Here is a 16,451-nt window from a genome sequence, read left to right as displayed (position 1 = left end):
ATGACGACAAATGAAAAATGGCATTTTCTTAAAAATGACATTCGCTGTTAATTTATTCACACTGTTTCAGATCAAAGGTGGACAGTAGTGAAGTATTTTTACTCTTCTCAAGTATGCGTTTTTCAAGCGTCTGTACTTTTGGAGGGGGGGGGTCTTTGGCAAACGTTTGCTTGACTACATTCCAAAGCATAAAAGGATAGTAAGTAGGGATGCACCGATAGGATTTTTTTGGACGATACCGATTTAAACAGACAACTTATGGCCGATGCCGATACCGATATTAAACACTTTTATACAATACAATACAGTTGGTCTATTAGCTAGTTTATTTCTGCATCAAATTATTTTTACTGAACATGAATTGGATCTAATTAACATTCAACTGACCAACATAATAAGAGAGGCACAAATGAAGCTAAAGCAAATATAATAAGACAGCATGACAACCTTTAAAGGTGGTTTTTGCTATTCAGCATTTATTATATTAACAACATTAACTCATTTTTTACATATAATGGATTTCTTTATGCATTTAATTAATAAACAATCGGTATCGGCCTTTCTCGTGCTATTGCCGATATGCCGATGGTTTCAAATTCAGCAAAAATCGGCCGATAAATATCGGCGGCCGATACATCGGTGCATCACTAATAGTAAGGGATAGAAAAATGAAAATTCTGTCATCATGTTGTTCTCAACCTGTAAGAGTTTCTTTATTCTGTTGAACACAAAAGAAGATATTCTTATAAATGATGGTAAGCACACTCTTGACGGTACCCATTGACTTGCATAGTAGGAAAAACAAATGCTATTGAAGTCAGTTGATACTACATGTCACCTGCTTTCCATCAATTATCAAAATATCTTGAGCAGAATAAAGAAACTCATACTCGTATATTGCTTAGGGTAAGTAAATGATGACAGAAATATTTTTGTATAAACTATCCCCCATAATATCGTAAACTTTACTCTACTAGGCTACATTATATATATACATATACATATAATACAAATACAATTAGCTCTTTTTTTTTTACTTTTAACACTTAAGTACATTAAAAGTCTAGTATTTTCTTACTTTTACTTAAATAGCACTTTTATTTATTTTAAGTCAAGTGAAATTAAAAAAGGTACTAGATTTTTAATTGTATTTAAGGATTATAGGCAGAAAAAAATAACCTACATATTTATATCAGACGTTCATATCACAGTATGCATTTTGCAATGGTTTGCAATATCTGTTAATTTAATGCTTCAAATAGTTACATATAGTCAAAGTTTTAGGTTGATGCAGATAGCAGGCGAGACTAATGCTGGATTTACACTGCAAATCTTGATGCCCAATTCCGATATTTTTTTATGCCTCGCTTACATCGACTCGTTTCCGATATCAGCATTTACGCTAAACACTTGGCAAAACAAGTCAAAGTAGACATACCGACCCAAAACAGCTTAAATCATATAGAAAGTAAAATGTTGCGATATGCAATTGACACAGAAAAAAAGTCTAATGTTTCACATGTGCCTCGGACAAGGGTCGGGTATAATAATAGCGGCATCGGGTCTCGGGTAATTTAAAATGAATGTGTTTTTGCCGAACGGACCCGAAGACCTGAACTCTTGTGCGTTTGTGCACATTTTTTTTTTCAAACTTCTCCTCTGTTTGCCAAGAGCGCTTCGGACATTGTGTGACTGGCAATAGGTTAAATTTCGTTGAGACAGACATTTCAGTCAATTTTAATTGTACATTTTAGCGGTTACCTGGGTGTCATAGTCAGATAACAAAGAAAACAAATGGAGCAGCAGGCCAAATTGGTTGCGAGACTAGCGTGGTTTCTTTCTGTCTGACTACTGCGTGCGGGGGTGCAGACTGCACACACATCAGTGCTGTTTACATTCGGGTCCAGTTGTGTGAAAAAATTGCCACTGACTCGGGTCTAATTTTCTCGGGTTTGTCTCGGGTCGGGTCTTTCTTTAAAAAAAAATTATTATGCACGTTGGGTTCGGGTAGAAAGTGATTCGGGTCATTTCAGGTCGGGTACATTTCTTTGGACCCGAGAAGATCAATACCACAGGACAAACATGTCCACGTCTGAGACAACATAGGGACTAGAGGTCTTCTCGGGTCCAAAGAAATGTACCCGACCCGAAATGACCCGAATCACTTCATACCCGAACCCGACGTGCATAAATAAAAAAATTTTAAAGAAAGACCCGACCCGAGACAAACCCGAGAAAATTAGACCCGAGTCCGACCCGAACTAGTGAAATTTATTTTTTTAACCCGACTGGAATCGAATGTAAACGGCACTGACGTGTGTGCATTCTGCAGACCCACGCGCAGCAGTCAGACAGAAAGAAACTCCGGTGGCCTTGCAACCAATTTGGCGAGCTGCTCCATAATTTTACTTTGTTATCTGAAGATTTACAGAAAGAAAATCGTGATTAGGAAAGAATTGAAGGTAAATTATTTCCAGGTTGAGGTGCGAAATAAATCCAAAATCTAAGGGGTTTGAAACATAGCACAAGGGAGCAATTAAATTTTTTGGGTGAACTTTTTCTTAAACAAATATTTTCGGCTGGTGTGGGTCAGTGATGTACTGAATATTAAAAGATCTGAGGTAAACCTTTATGAGGAGATTTTCGGAACCTCTTTCTTGGTTTCACCTTTTTTTTTTATCATTTTAGATGCTATTAGGAGACACGGTTAAAAGGGGGTAAGATGGTCAAGGGTGAGAGAGAATTTAGAGTTAATGTTTAGAAACATGAGCAATATATCTATACCGTGAGATGTAATGAAATGTAAAGCCGACTTTTTGAACCTCTTATCATCACCAATGATCCCCCTGGCCTCACTAAAGCTCAGTGTTCAGTGATAAGCTCAATCTCAGCCGTGTCGGCCCGCTGGACTGGATGGGGCGGTTGAGCGGGTCACAGGATGAAGGGGGCAGTGAAACTTGTTCTGAATCACCTCTTCACTCTTTCACGCTCTTAAAGATAAAGACACTAAAGGGTTTTATAACCTGATCCCACAGATAAGGATCGTTTTAATTTTTTTTTTTTTAAATACTAAAAACCAGTATGTTGATATATAAAGAACTTCTGATGATCAAGAACCTCATGGTTTTCCTGTATGTATCTTAAATTGTTGACCATTGTGTTAGTAAAAGATCATGGGATCAATCCCAAGGAACACACATAGGGATAAAATGTAAAGCTTGAAGTCCCTTTGGATAAAGTCTGTTGAAAGTGCTACGTCTTAAGTTAGTTTGAGAGGACATAATGTGGTGCATAAGATATTAAATTTTTAAATGGTTTTATAGGATGACTTGGCTGATTTCTCGGTTTCCACCTGCGCTCGTAATCAGATCCTAAAATAACAATCTGCATGCCAAATTTTAAATGAACAATGTTCAATGAGCAATGATTTAGATCTTGAATGTCTAAATGACTGTTTACCTCAACGTGTGTGTGCGTATGCGTTCATACACGGACAAGCCTGAGCCTGCTAGTGAAACCAATCTCATGCATGTCAGCAGACATCTCCAGTTTAAGCTCAACCTGGCAACATGTCAGACTGATTGGAGTTAATGATCCACACATTGTTAACACTTCACCTTTGCTACTGTATCCCATGCTTCTGAAAGAGTCTCGTAATTTTGTGCATTCCGATAAAAGGGATAGTTTACCCAAAAATGAAAATATTGTCATTAATCACCCTCATGTCGTTCCAAACTCGTAAGACCTCCATTCATCTTCTGAAACACAGTTTAAGATGTTTTATATTTAGTCCGAGAGCTTGTTGACCCTTCATTGAAAATCTACGTACGGTATACTGTCCATGTCCAGAAAGGTAATAAAAACATCATCAAAGTAGTCCATGTGACATCAGTGGGTCAGTTAGAATGTGTTGAAGCATCGAAAAGACATTTTGGTCCAAAAATAAAAAACAATTACGACTTTATTCAGCATTGTCTTCTCTTCTGCATCTGTTGTGAAGCTCATGTGCGAGACTAAAGTCACGTGACGCGGATGACGTGTTATTCTCAGACTTGTTTGCAGAGTTTTTTTTTCAAACTTACAGCGTGCGTCTCCCCAGATTGTAAACGAAGCCCGGGCGCACAAAGAAAAAACACCTGGGGCGCACCAGATAACACGTCAGCCACGTCACTGCAATCACGTGACTTTAGTCTCGCGCATACGCTTCACAACAGACTCGGAAGAGAAGACAATGCTGAATAAAGTCGTAATTTTTGTTATTTTTGGACCAAAATGTATTTTCGATGCTTCAACAAATTCTAACTGACAGTATACCGTACGTAGATTTTCAATGAAGGGTCAACAAGCTCTCGGACTAAATATAAAACATCTTAAACTGTGTTTCAGAAGATCAATGAAGGTCTTACGAGTTTGGAACAACATAAGGGTGAGATTATTTTCATTTTTGGGTGAACTATCCCTTTAAAGTCCGATATTAAATGAGTTTGTGACACTCAAGACAGAAAAATGGGATATTAACCACCCAGCCAAAATTGAATGATTAAAAAAATTGCAAATAAATAAAATAAGTTATCAAAATCTTTGAAAAACAGCCAGCATCCTCCACTCTCAAATGCTGGGGGCGTGTCCGCTGTCTGCGCTGAAACCACGCCCACTCGCCGAATGCTGCTGTCTCTCTCATCTTCCAAAAACCTGAATGGATGCTCGCGATTGTATTAGTGCATCATTACGCCAACATTTTAGCCCCGCCTACAAATTTTTTAACTCAAAAGTGGTGAAAAACTGTTTAACGATCAAACTCTGCAATTCAGTACTACATAGTTTACAGTCTTTGTGGCGTGTTTCCCGCAATACATTTCTAAGATTTATAATGTGTTTAGAAACAATTTTCACGATTGACTTTACAGGGACTCGTCTTTTTTTGGTCTCTTTGCAGATGTTCTTCGCTCTTCAGCATGATTGACAGTTTGTGGCCTCCACTGGTTGCCCCGAAATCTCATAAAGATCTTCTGCAGTCTCCCAGCGTAAGTTTTGATCGGTGAAGGTCACTTTATAAATCACAGCACATTTATATTGACATTGGTTTTCTTATAATGTCAAAGCAACCACATCATGGCATATTTACAATGAGTACATGTAAATAAACCTTTAACATTTAAAATACAAAACTTTATTCATGTGGCTCATTTTTTGGATGCATGTGCATGACGGCGGGTTAACAGACCAACAGCTGTGTAGTTTGTGTGTTTAGGAGTCGATGTGGGGTCTGACTGTGTTTTTAAGTTTTTCCCCTATGTGTGTGTGTGTGTGTCTATGTAAAACACCAACATTTTATTTTAAAATTAATATCCTGTTTTATTCACCTTTAAAGGGATAGTTCACCCAAAAATGAAAATTCATTCATCATTTACTCCCTCTCTTGTTGTTACAAACGTGTATACATTTCTCCGTTCATTTGCTTTCATAGTATTCTTTTTTCCTACTATGGAAGTGAATGGGGCTCATGATCAGTCTGGTTCAAAATATCTTCCTTTGTGTTCATCAGAACAAAGAAATTATATATAAATTATACAGGTTTGTAACAACATGAGTGAAAAAATTTCAATTTGGGCTAAACTGTCCCTATTAAATATTAAACGGACTCTTCTCTTGATGTTTGTCGTTGTGGTTTGTGTGTTTCAGGGTGGACTCCCACCACCTAGTTTTTGCTATAGGTTGAGCGTCCAGCAGGGTCACATGGTTCCTTTGTCAGGACAGACTGTGTCACCTTTATATCGATCACCTGTATTACAGACACTAAGAGAAATCATTCAGGTAAAACACACAAAATATGCGGTGATCACTAAGGGGCTATTTACACCTGGTATTAAGATTTGTTTTGGTTGATCGGATCAGGAGTGGATGACACTAAATATAGGTGTAAACGGGGTATTTGAACTCGTCCACTTTCGGCCACATTTAGTTAACCGTAACAGAAAAGATTTTAATATTAAATTGTCATTGAGTAAAAATACAGTTGACCCCGTAAAAACAATACAAACATTTTATTTAATTTGAACGCGCAAAAGATCAACAACAGAACCAGGACACATACATTATCAAATTTTCACGCAACATTACATTAGCAGCATGCGATCAGTCCTGAGGATTAATATCTAAACAGGAAATATTGACTCTTTTTTCATCTATCACAGTGCCATTTCTAAAGCAGGACACTTTTCAAAAATTTTAGCTTATGCGTCTTTCTCTGTTTGTGCAAAGAGGGAAATGTTCGGGTGAGGTTCTTTGACAGAGGCGATCAGTGAAGCTTTGTCCGGACCGCGTCATCTGGCCCACGGACATATGAATTACAAATCATTATTCATACAAATGATTACTTTACCAGACCATCAGGGCAGCAATAAAGTATGTAGGCACGTATAATAATATAACTAATAATATTAATTGTTCATAAATTCTTACTTTCGATAAAAGGATTAGTCCTTTTTTTTATCCAGATAATTTACTCACCACCATGTCATCCAAAATGTTGATGTCTTTCTTTGTTCAGTCGAGAAGAAATTATGTTTTTAGAGGAAAACATTTTCAGGATTTTTCTCATTTAATGGACCCCAACACTTAACAGTTTTAATGCAGTTTAAAATTGAAGTTTCAACGGACTCTAAACAATCCCAAACAAGGCATAAGTGTCTTGTCTAGCAAAACGATTTTCATTTTTGACAAGAAAAATCAAAGATATGCACTTTTAAACCACAACTTCTCATGTGTGACGCGCCAACACAACCTCACGTAATACGTCATCACGTCAAGAGGTCACGGATGACGTATGCGAAACTACGCCCCAGTGTTTACAAGTGTGGAGAAAGAGGACCACTCCGACGTTGTTGTATGTCGAATGATAATAATTCATTTCTTTGTGTCAGTTTATTGTGTAAATGGTCCGCAAATGTGATTTTCATATATGTAACACGTGACCTTTCTACGTCATTACGCAATTACGTGAGGTCGCGCCGGCACGTCACAGGACCGGAGGAAGATGAGAATTGTGGGTTTAAAAGTGCAAATTTGTTATTTTTCCTTCCCAAAATGACAATCGTTTCGCTAGGTAATATCCTTATGCCTCGTTTGGGATCATTTAGAGTTCTTTAAAACTGCAATTTTAAACTGCATTAAAATGTTAAGTGTTGGGGTCCATTAAAGTCCATTAAAATGAGAAAAATCCTTTTCCTCAAGAAACATAATTTATTTTCGACTGAACAAAGAAAGGCATCAACATTTTGGATGACATGGTGGTGGGTGATTTATCTGGATATTTTTAAAGAAAATTGACTAATCCTTTAATGGTTAAACAGTCAATATGAACATCTCTACATACAGTAACAAACAATAGCGTGAAAAAAAATGAGGTGCTAAGTGAGGGATAAAATCTAAAATAAAATCTAAATTAATAAAATCTGCAAAAAGTGACTTTAAAATATGTCCAACCAAAATATATATGTACATATTTACCTTGAGGCATTTTGAATTTATATGGTGTTAAAAAGCAGTATGTGAAATTGAACAGGTTTAGTGTTTTTATGAATAAATTGTATTTTAAAATTCAATTTTTCATTCATTTTTCTCACTTTCTCTCTCTTTCAATCTCTCTCACGCTTTCATTCATTTATTTAAACACACAGATTAAGAATGAAAATAATTCAGTTACAGTTTTAACAATATAACTGTTACAGATTTATATTGGTGTTATAAAGTCCTACGTGAAATTATTGATGAACTGTTTTTTATTTTCTTTGTCTCTCTGTCCCTCTCATTTGTAGGATGACTCTTCAAAGCATCGTTGCAGCTTTCGAGCCACTTTAGTTCATAAACAATTTCTGGTAATTTTTTCATGCACTATACCTAAATGCATGTACGTCAGATATTCATTATTCCTCCCATCTCTAGCTGCCTGTCTCGTCCCGACTTAACCCTATGAGAAAAGTGTTTAGCGTCTCCATTCATTGTGTTTTTAAGAACCCACCATAACTGCTTTCCCAGCATGCTTGCCAAGACTTAAGCCCTCAGGGTTACTTCCAAACAGTACACCTTTAAAAATACTTTCACAAAGCTTCACGCACTCATGACATATCTTACCGTAAGTGACATCATTCAGTGGCTAATCTACATTATTGATCTGACAAACTTTGGACCTAATCTGAGGTTCAGGGTCACGCTTGTGCATCATCAGATGTTTTCCTGGACAGATGATGTTGTTTTGATTGGATTTTGATGTTGCATGTCTGCGTAGAAGATCTGCGTAGAAAATATTTTTTGTATTTACAAGGTATAAAATGCCTTTGATATGAAAACATTTTTTTTTTTTTATATTTTCATGTACACCTGTATTCTGCAGAGCTTGAATGCGGGTGAAGGTGAGATGTTACTGTTTGTGACAGATCCCAGTCTTCAAACAGATCCACACACTAATAGCGTTAGGAAAACTGTACCCGTGTGTCTGAGCCCGTCCTGTCTGATCCGGAGATCGGTAAAACAGGCCCTGGATATCTCGCAGGATCGACTCATTCTGACTTTCAGAGACGCCGTGAAGGAACAGGGTATGGTATATTGCCAGCTAGATGTATAGAAATGTCATTGAATGATCAACCTGAGGTTGAACGTTTTACCGAAGTGCATTTCACTGCTGATTAGTCGCTTGTAATTATTGAAGTGACATTATGGTTATGCCATCATATTTCGTAAGTAAAACCTTTTTGCTGTGTAACGAAACTACGTTTTTGCTCTGCAAATATAATTGGTAAACTTTTGTATAACTCATCCCAAAATAAAAATGTTGTCATTACTTACTCACCCTCATGTTGTTCGACACCCTTGTTTATCTTTAGGACACAAATTAAGATTTTTTCGATACAATCCCAAAGCGTTTGGAGCCCAAGTAAACAGCAATGCAACTCACAACTTTCAAGGCTTAGAAAAGACACAGTCATTATATTATTAAAACATAACATTTCATGAAGTGATGAGAATGCTTTTAGTGCTCATTAAGTCAATGTTTGATGCATGTTGACGAAACAGCGCATGCATGCATTAAACACGGCCGTTGTATGCCAGGCATAGACATAAATACACACAGACGCCTCATTCGACTGCTTCATAGATGCAAGCTGTTAACTTTTTAAGACTTTAATTATGCAGTTTTTCATTATGTGTCTGTATTAGATGTGTGTTAATGAAAATAGCGCATGCATGCGTTAAACACTGATGTCGTACGCCAGACATTGACATAAAAATAGATAGATGGCTCAGTCGACTGTTCCATAGATGCAAGTTGTTAACTTTTTAAGACTGTAATGATGCAGTTGTTCATTATGTGTCAGTCTTCGATGCGTGTTAACAAAAAAACAGTGCATGTATGCGTTAAACACTAATGTTGTATGCCAGGCATAGACATAAATAAACATAGTTGCCTCAGTCGACTGTTCCATAAATGCAAGTTGTTAACTTTTTAAGACTGTAATGATGCATTTGTTCATTATGTGTCAGTCTTCGATGTGTGTTAACGAAAACAGCGCATGCATGCGTTAAACACCGGCATTGTATGCCGGGCATAGACATAAATATACATTGATGCCTCATTTGACTGTTCCATAGATGCGAACCATTAACTTTTTAAGACTGTAATGATGCAGTTGTTCATTATGTGTCAGTCTTCAATGCGTTTTCCTGAAAACAACGCATGCATGTGTTAAATACCGGCATTGTATGCCGGGCATAAACATAAATATACATAGATGCCTCATTATACTGCTCCATAGATGCGAACTGTAACTTTTTAAGACTGTAATGATGCAGTTGTTCATTATGAGTCAGTCTTCGATGCTTGTTTATATAAACAGCTCATGCATGCGTTAAACACTAATGTTGTATGCCAGGCATAGACATAAATATACATAGATGCCTCAGTCGACTGTTCCATAGATGCGAGCTGTTAACTTTTTAAAACTGTAATGATGCAGTTTTTCATTATGTGTCAGTCTTCGATGCGTTTTTACGAAAACAGCACATGCATGCGTTAAACACCGGCATTGTATGCCGGGCATAGACATAAATATACATAGATGCCTCATGCGACTGTTCCATAGATGCGAACCGTTAACTTTTTAAGACAGTAATGATGCAGTTGTTCATTATGAGTCAGTCTTCGATGCGTGTTTATATAAACAGCTCATGCATGCGTTAAACACTAATGTTGTATGCCAGGCATAGACATAAATATACATAGATGGCTCAGTCGACTGTTCCATAGATGCGAGCTGTTAACTTTTTAAGACTGTAATGATGCAGTTTTTCATTATGTGTCAGTCTTCGATGTGTGTTCACGAAAACAATGCATGCATGTGTTAAGCACCAGCGTCATATGTTGGGCATAGACATAAATATAGATAGATGTCTCAGTCAACTGTTCCATAGATGCGAGCTGTTAACTTTTTAAGACTGTAATGATGCAGTTGTTCATTATGAGTCAGTCTTCGATGTGTGTTCACAAAAACAGTGCATACGTGCTTTAAACACCAGTGTTGTATGGCCATGCATAGACATAAATATACATAGATGTCTCAGTCGACTGTTCCATAGATGCAAGCTGTTAACTTTTTAAGACTGTAATGATGCAGTTTTTCATTATGTGTCAGTCTTCGATGTGTGTTCACAAAAACAACACCAGCGTCATATGTTGGGTATAGACATAAATATACAAAGATGCCTCTGTCAACTGTTCCATAGATGCGAGCTGTTAACTTTTTAAGACTGTAATGATGCAGTTGTTCATTATGTGTCAGTCTTCGATGCCTATTTACAAAAACAGCGCATGTATGCATTAAACACTGATGTCGTATGCCTGGCATAGACATAAAATGTACATAGATGCCTCATTTGACTGCTCCATTGATACTGTATCAGGGGCATAAGGGGCGGTTTAAAATGCATGTTTGAGCTGCCTTAATTTAAAAACACCTTGCATTGACATATCTTAACATATATTAATGCCATTGTTTTGTCTCAAGTTGAACACTAGTAATGTTTTTTATAAGGTTTGTTTGTAAAAACTGCTTAAATGTTATAATGTAACTAAAGCCTAGTCCTGTTAATCTAAACCCTGTCTGTGAAACTGCCCTATGATGCATTTTAAGGTGTTATAAAGGTGTTACAAAACCTCTCAAGAGGTTTGCCATTAGCACAGATGCTTTCCAATACATTAGTAATGTAGTTTGTCTATGTTAGTGTTTTTAAGAAACCGTTCAACGCAGCCGAATGGAAGCCGTTTAAGTCGAAACTATTCATGTCTGAACTTTTAAGAGACCTAGAGGTCTTCACCATTAATCTTGACGTTGTCTTTATAACCTTGTCTTGAGAACATGTTGTGACATAACAGTGCTGGTCTTTCACTAAACCAGGTCAAATATTTTGTGTGGAGCAGACGTTGATCCAACTGGAACCAGAAGACGTGTCCTTCTGCATTCCCCGGCCTATAATACTCGACCAGCTGTGTCCAGAAACCTCCCTGTATTCTCTCTGCACTCTCACAGGTTGGTATAATCCACCCGAAGCTTCTCCCTGCTGGTTTGGTACATTCCAAAATCTCATGGGGTACAGCATGTTTGTTCATTTAAATGAAACCAGTTGTTTGTTGGCTCAGCTATTGTTCCTAAAGCTTTATTAGAGATCTTGTGGTTTATCATTTGCTTTTCTTCTTTCTGTCCTGAAGCAAAGTTGTTTTTTGCCTAGCTTTGAGATGTAAACGTTTTATTATGGTGAAGTATCTTTTGTTCATTCATTTATTATATTATTTTAAAGGTAACATACAGTATCGTGAACATCTGACATCTGTCTAAAAGTACTTCATCAGTTCTTTCTCAAACTGGGAGGTCATCCAGTAGCCCCTATACACAATACACTTTAGTGTGTATTTTTGCATTGCTTATAGACAAATAAGCTGGTACAGAAATGACTGAACAGACGTGTGTGAGTAATCAATCAATATTTGTTGTGTGTTTTTAAATGTGTGACCCTGTTTGTGAGATCCAGGTTAAAGTCTTATAATGATGTAATTTGGAGCGTCAGAGTTTGATATCTCTCATTGATTTTACATTGATTTGAATCTTTGTCATGACTTTACTTAGATATCAAGGTTATATTTTCACAGAATGGTCTTTACATTATGTAGGATGATTAATAATTCCCCAGCTGGGTTTTTGAGAATTTGCTCCTATCGACGTTTCTAAGCGATCCTCTAGCCGCTTGCCGTCAGACATTATGTTTAAAAAGCTTATCTCGTTCCATGTCAAACTGAACAGAAATGAGATTTTTACACCCAGTATTAGACTTTGTAACTCTGTAGCTCTTTCACCCTGTAGATAAGATAAATCATGTGACCCAAAAGTGTAACAAGCACAGATTATTTGCTGCAATGGTCAGCAACTTCAGTTTTTGGCTGCCTGCCTGAGGAATCTCCAGAGAGCAGAGGTTCATATGGGGGGCTGATCGTTGCGGCTGTTGTGTATTATGTAAGACAGATGTGATGCTGTTTCTATGATGTTATTTTTCAGAAAGTGTCAGTTGAGTTAAAAGGCCTTAATTTTACTTTCTTTTGCTCATGCAGCGCTTTTGCTTGGAGTTTAATATTTTTCAAAACTCATAATACTTAAACTTTGAGGTGTTGCTTATCCCATCTGTTTGCTTTGCAAATCGAGGGGAATGTCGAGGAGAAAAGCAGTGCTGTTACTTTTCGAAGCAATTGGATTTACGTTTTTGCCCTGAGGGATGATGAACGGGTGAAAGAAAATCTAAATGAGTTACATTTACAACCAAAGATCAGAAAATCGTAGAGAATGCAACTGCATATTGTAGCAACCTTAAAGAAAACCATAGAAACATGCTAGCAACCACATAGCAAATTACCAAAGACACTCAGAACCCATTGGCGTCCACATAGTAATGTGCCGGATATGATTAGAACCCCATAGCAATCACTTAGCACGGGCCAAAGACACTCGCATCCCCTTACCAACCACATGGCAGTGTAAAATGCACTCGGAACCCCTTGGCAACCACGTAGCAACCTGCCAAAGACACTCAGAACCCATTGGCGTCCTCATAGTTATGTAATAAATATGCTCAGAAACCCATAGTAACCACATAGCAAGGGCCAAAGACACTCGCATCCCCTTAACAACCACATGGCAGTGTAAAATGCACTCGGAACCCCTTGGCAACCACGTAGCAATGTGCCAAAGACACTCAGGACCCCATTGGCGTCCACATAGGAATGTGCCGAAGATGCTTAGAACCCCATAGCAACCACATAGCAAGGGCCAAAGACACTCGCATCCCCTTACCAACCGCATGGCAGTGTGTAAAATGCACTCGGAACCCCTTGGCAACCACGTAGCAACGTGCCAAAGACACTCAGAACCCATTGGCGTCCACATAGTAATGTGCTAAATATGCTCAGAAACCCATAGTAACCACATAGCAACGTGCCAAAGACACTTGCATCCCCTTAACAACCACATGGCAGTGTAAAATGCACTCGGAACCCCTTGGCAACCAAATAGCAACGTGCCAAAGACACTCAGAACCTATTGGCGTCCACATAGGAATGTGCTGAAGATGCTTAGAACCCCATAGCAACCACATAGTAAGGGCCAAAGACACCTGCATCCCCTTGACAACCACACCCGGTGTGTAAAATGCACTCGGAACCCCTTGGCAACCACATAGCAACGTGCCAAAGACACTTGTATCCCCTTAACAACCACATGGCAGTGTAAAATGCACTCGGAACCCCTTGGCAACCAAATAGCAACGTGCCAAAGACACTCAGAACCTATTGTCGTCCACATAGGAATGTGCTAAAGATGCTTAGAACCCCAAAGCAACCCCATAGCAAGGGCCAAAGACACCTGCATCCCCTTGACAACCACACCCGGTGTGTAAAATGCACTCAGAACCCCTTGGCAACCACATAGCAACGTGCCAAAGACACTCAGAACCTATTGGCGTCCACATAGGAATGTGCCGAATATGCTCAGAACTCCATAGTAACCACATAGCAAGGGCCAAAGACATTTGCATCCACTTACCAACCGCATGGCAGTGTGTAAAATGCACTCGGAACCCCTTGGCAACCACGTAGCAACGTGCCAAAGACACTCAGAACCCATTGGCGTCCACATAGTAACGTGCTAAATATGCTCAGAAACCCATAGTAACCACATAGCAAGGGCCAAAGACACTTGCATCCCCTTAACAACCACATGGCAGTGTAAAATGCACTCGGAACCCCTTGGCAACCAAATAGCAACGTGCCAAAGACACTCAGAACCTATTGGCATCCACATAGGAATGTGCTGAAGATGCTTAGAACCCCATAGCAACCACATAGCAAGGGCCAAAGACACCTGCATCCCCTTGACAACCACACCCGGTGTGTAAAATGCACTCGGAACCCCTTGGCAACCACGTAGCAACCTGCCAAAGACACTCAGAACCCCTTAGCAACCACATAGCAAGGGCCAAAGACACCTGCATTCCCTTGACAACCACACCCAGTGTGTAAAATGCACTTAGAACCTCTTGGCAACCACATAGCAATGTGTCAAAGACACTCAGAACCCCTTAGCAACCACATAGGAGTGTGCCAAAGACACTCAGAACCCCTTAGCAACCACATAGAAGTGTGCCAAAGACACTCAGAACCCCTTAGCAACCACATAGCAAGGGCCAAAGACACCTGCATTCCCTTGACAACCACACCCAGTGTGTAAAATGCACTTAGAACCTCTTGGCAACCACATAGCAATGTGTCAAAGACTTTCAGAACCCCTTAGCAACCACATAGCATCATGCCAAAGACACTCAGAACCCCTTAGCAACCACATAGCAGTGTGCCAAAGACACTCAGAACCCCTTAGCAACCACATAGCAGTGTGCCAAAGAGGCGCTTTTGGCTAGAAGGAATACAGCTATGGCCAAAATCTTGTGAAATCTTGCAGATGAGCACTGTTTTTCATACTAATCCTCCACCTCCAAACCTAACCCTAAACCCAACATCTCGCGAGATTTGGCCGTAACTGTATTCAATCTAGCCAGAACCCAGACACGCACAAAACCCCTAAGTGGCCACATAGTAATCGGACAAAGACATTCTAAACCCCTGAGCGACCACATAGCAGTGTGCCAAAGACATCTTGGCAACCACATAGTAAAGTGCCAAAGACACCCATAACCCCTTGGCGACCACTTAGCAATGCCAAAGACCTCAGAATCCCTTGGTATCCACATACATGCCAAAGACACACGGAACTCCTTAGCGATTAGATAGAAACATGCCAAAGACATTCAGAACCCCTTAGCGACCACATAATAAGGTGCTAAAGACATTCGGAAGACGTTAGCGACCACATAACAACGTGGCAAATACATTCTGAACCCCTTGGCAACCACATAGCAACATGCCAAAAACATTCAGAACCGCTTAGTGACCACCTAGTAAAAAGCCAAAGATGCACAGAACCCCTTAGCTACCACATAGGAAAGTGCCAAAGACACTCAGAACCCCTTAACGACCACATAGGAAAGTGCCAAAGACACTCAGAACCCCTTAACGACCACATAGGAAAGTGCCAAAGACACTCAGAACCCCTTAGCGACCACATAGGAAAGTGCCAAAGACACTCAGAACCCCTTAACGACCACATAGGAAAGTGCCAAAGACACTCAGATCCCCTTGGTGTCCACATACGTGCCAAAGACACTCAGAACCCCTTAGCGACCACATAGGAAAGTGCCAAAGACACTCAGAACCCCTTAACGACCACATAGGAAAGTGCCAAAGACACTCAGATCCCCTTGGTGTCCACATACGTGCCAAAGACACATGGGACCCCATAGCGACCACAAAGCAATGTGCCAAAGACACTTGGAACCCCTTGGCAACCACATAGCAACGTGCCAAAGACACTAAGAACCTCTTAGTGAGCACATAGCAACGTGCCAAAGACACATGGAACCCCTTAGCAACCACATAGTAACGTGCCAAAGACACCCATAACCCCTTGGCGACCACTTAGCAATGTGCCAAAGACCTCAGAATCCCTTGGTATCCACATACGTGCCAAAGACACACGGAACTCCTTAGCGATTAGATAGAAATGTGCCAAAGACATTCAGAACCCCTTAGCGACCACATAATAAGGTGCTAAAGACATTCGGAAGACGTTAGCGACCACATAACAACGTGGCAAATACATTCTGAACCCCTTGGCAACCACATAGCAACATGCCAAAAACATTCAGAACCGCTTAGTGACCACCTAGTAAAAAGCCAAAGATGCACAGAACCCCTTAGCTACCACATAGGAAAGTGCCAAAGACACTCAGAACCCCTTAGCGAC

General features: G+C 39.5%; 1 protein-coding gene across 2 annotated transcripts in view; it reads left to right on the top strand.

The window, feature by feature from the left end:
- spidr (scaffold protein involved in DNA repair) overlaps positions 1–16,451 on the top strand; it is a 65,724-nt gene that overhangs the window by 41,151 nt on the left and 8,122 nt on the right. For both annotated transcript variants that reach the window (XM_065258621.2, XM_065258622.2), the window contains 5 exons: positions 4,937–5,024; positions 5,683–5,814; positions 7,818–7,877; positions 8,393–8,594; positions 11,451–11,582. In XM_065258621.2, the coding sequence (XP_065114693.1) occupies positions 4,937–5,024; positions 5,683–5,814; positions 7,818–7,877; positions 8,393–8,594; positions 11,451–11,582 (614 nt within the window). The remainder of the gene's footprint in view (positions 1–4,936; positions 5,025–5,682; positions 5,815–7,817; positions 7,878–8,392; positions 8,595–11,450; positions 11,583–16,451) is intronic.

This window comes from Paramisgurnus dabryanus, chromosome 22, assembly GCF_030506205.2.
Source record: "Paramisgurnus dabryanus chromosome 22, PD_genome_1.1, whole genome shotgun sequence".
Lineage (NCBI taxonomy): Eukaryota > Metazoa > Chordata > Actinopteri > Cypriniformes > Cobitidae > Paramisgurnus > Paramisgurnus dabryanus.
The sequence above is the reverse complement of the archived record's forward strand: the minus strand, read 5'-3'. Positions and strand labels throughout refer to the sequence as shown.